Source organism: Cebus imitator, unplaced genomic scaffold (assembly GCF_001604975.1).
Source record: "Cebus imitator isolate Cc_AM_T3 unplaced genomic scaffold, Cebus_imitator-1.0 Scaffold72, whole genome shotgun sequence".
In the NCBI taxonomy this organism is placed as follows: domain Eukaryota; kingdom Metazoa; phylum Chordata; class Mammalia; order Primates; family Cebidae; genus Cebus; species Cebus imitator.
In genome coordinates this window covers 6,640,658-6,642,610 of record NW_016107387.1, presented here as the reverse complement: position 1 = coordinate 6,642,610, position 1,953 = coordinate 6,640,658, and the positions used below count along the sequence as shown (strand labels likewise).

General features: G+C 45.9%; 1 protein-coding gene across 1 annotated transcript in view; it reads right to left on the bottom strand.

Annotated features, from left to right (window-relative positions):
• The window catches only part of FXR2 (FMR1 autosomal homolog 2), a 26,591-nt gene that overhangs the window by 2,971 nt on the left and 21,667 nt on the right, over positions 1–1,953 (bottom strand). Inside the window, exons 8-10 of the mRNA XM_017531367.1 lie at positions 1,006–1,084; positions 565–674; positions 245–331 (exon numbers count right to left, since the gene is read on the bottom strand). Of these exons, the coding sequence (XP_017386856.1) occupies positions 245–331; positions 565–674; positions 1,006–1,084 (276 nt within the window). The remainder of the gene's footprint in view (positions 1–244; positions 332–564; positions 675–1,005; positions 1,085–1,953) is intronic.

The following is a 1,953-nucleotide window of genomic DNA, read 5'->3' as shown; positions in this document are numbered from 1 at the left end:
GGAAAGGAGAAATAAAATCAGTGCCTTTCTTCATGCTTCTCCACCCTGACTGTCCCCCTCTATATTTAATCTCTCAGGAATGTAAGGAGAAGGAAAATAACTGGCCAAACAAGGAAGCCCCAAATTTCCACAAATGTTTTCTGTTCTACACAGAGAAACAGGGCACCAAAATTCCTGAGTTTATCCCTACAGCAGTCTGAGTCCCCTTTCTACCCCCAGCTCTTTCCTCTCCTGGCCTGGGTACCTGCAGGTAGGAGAGGTGATACTCCAGCAGAGCCTGGGCATTGCTGATGTTCTCTCGGGTGCCAACAAAGATGAAGGGAACCATTCCCTGGAGAGCAGAGGGCAGAAACGATGGATCAGAAAGGAAAATGTAATGGAAGGATTGACCCTGCCCAGTCTCCAAGGGAAGCCTGCCCAGTGGGATCATTCTGGGCTCTAAATCTACTAGGGTTAAACAAGTTTCCGTATTCCACCCTCTCAAAGAACAATCCCTGCCCTCAGAGGACAATCCCATTTACTTCTGAAAACCAATTTCTATGCCCAGTTGTCCCGTACCCGTACCTCCTCCCTGGGGTTCTTCTTGTCATTATCACCTTCCACTCGAACCCTCACCACACCAGATTTATCCACAATCTCCTGGATCACTTTCCCGTTCTTTCCAATCACTTTGCCTGAAATAGGTAAAGGAGGAATTAAACTTTTTTTTTTTGAGGAAATAAGAATAAAGCTGATAAAACGTCTTCCAGCCTCATTTTCTTCTCTATGAGTTCCATTTACTTCATTCTCCTGCTTCTTGGTTTCTGATGTGCTTTTACAGGACAAAATATTACAATCCCTAGAAATTTATTCTTTCATTTTTATCACTCCCATTACAGACTGTTTTCTCTATCCTTGTGAAATTGGGAGTCCATAGGGAGGTGCCAATCCCTGGATACAAGCTCAGAATCACGGTAGAGAATCTTGATTCTGACCACTAACTGTATATACACACCACCAACTCACCAACCAGGTTCCTGGGCACTTGCACTGAGTCCTCAGAAAACTCAAGGTAGCTTCGGGCCTGTCGGCAAGCCTCAGGAGTCTAAAGGAAGAACAGTGGGGAGTTGTTACCACATCAGAAGACCAGCTGGGAGCAGTGGCTCATTCCTGTAATCCCAGCACTTTGGGAGGCTAAGGCAGGTGGATGAATTAAGGTCAGGAGTTCAAGACCAGTCTGGGTGATACGGTGAAACCCCATCTCTACTAAAAATACAAAAATCAGCCAAGCATGGTGGCTCACATATGTAATCCCAGCTACTCGGGAGGCTGAGGCAGGAGAATTTCTTGAACACAGGAGGCAGAGGTTGCAATAAATTGAGACTGTGGGCCGGGTGTGGTAGCTCAGTAATCCCAGCACTTTCAGAGGCCAAGGTGGGTGGATCACCTGAGGTCAGGAGTTCAAGACCAGCCTGGCTAACATGGTGAAACCCCATCTCTGCTAAAAATACAAAACTCAGCTGGCCATGGTGACTCATGCCTGTAATCCCAGCTACTCGGGAGGCTAAGGCAGAAGAATTGCTTGAACCCAGGAGGCAGACGTTGCAGTGAGCCAAGATCATACCACTGCACTCCAGCCTAAGTGACAAGAGTGAAACTCCATCTCAAAAAAAAAAAAAAATTGTGCCACTGCTCTCCAGCCTGGGCAACAGAGTGAGTTAGACTCTGTCTAAAAAAAAAATTAATTAAACAAATTAAATAAATAACTTCAAAAAACAAAACATGGTGAAACCCCGTCTCTACTAAAAATACAAAACTTAGCCAGGCATGGTGGCGCATGCCTGTAGTCCCAGCTACTTGAGAAGCAGAGGCAGAAGAATCACTTGAACCTCGGAGGCAGAGGTTGCAGTGAGCCAAGATTGTGCCACTGCACTCCAGCCTAGGTGACAGAGTAAGACTCTGTCTTTAAAAAAA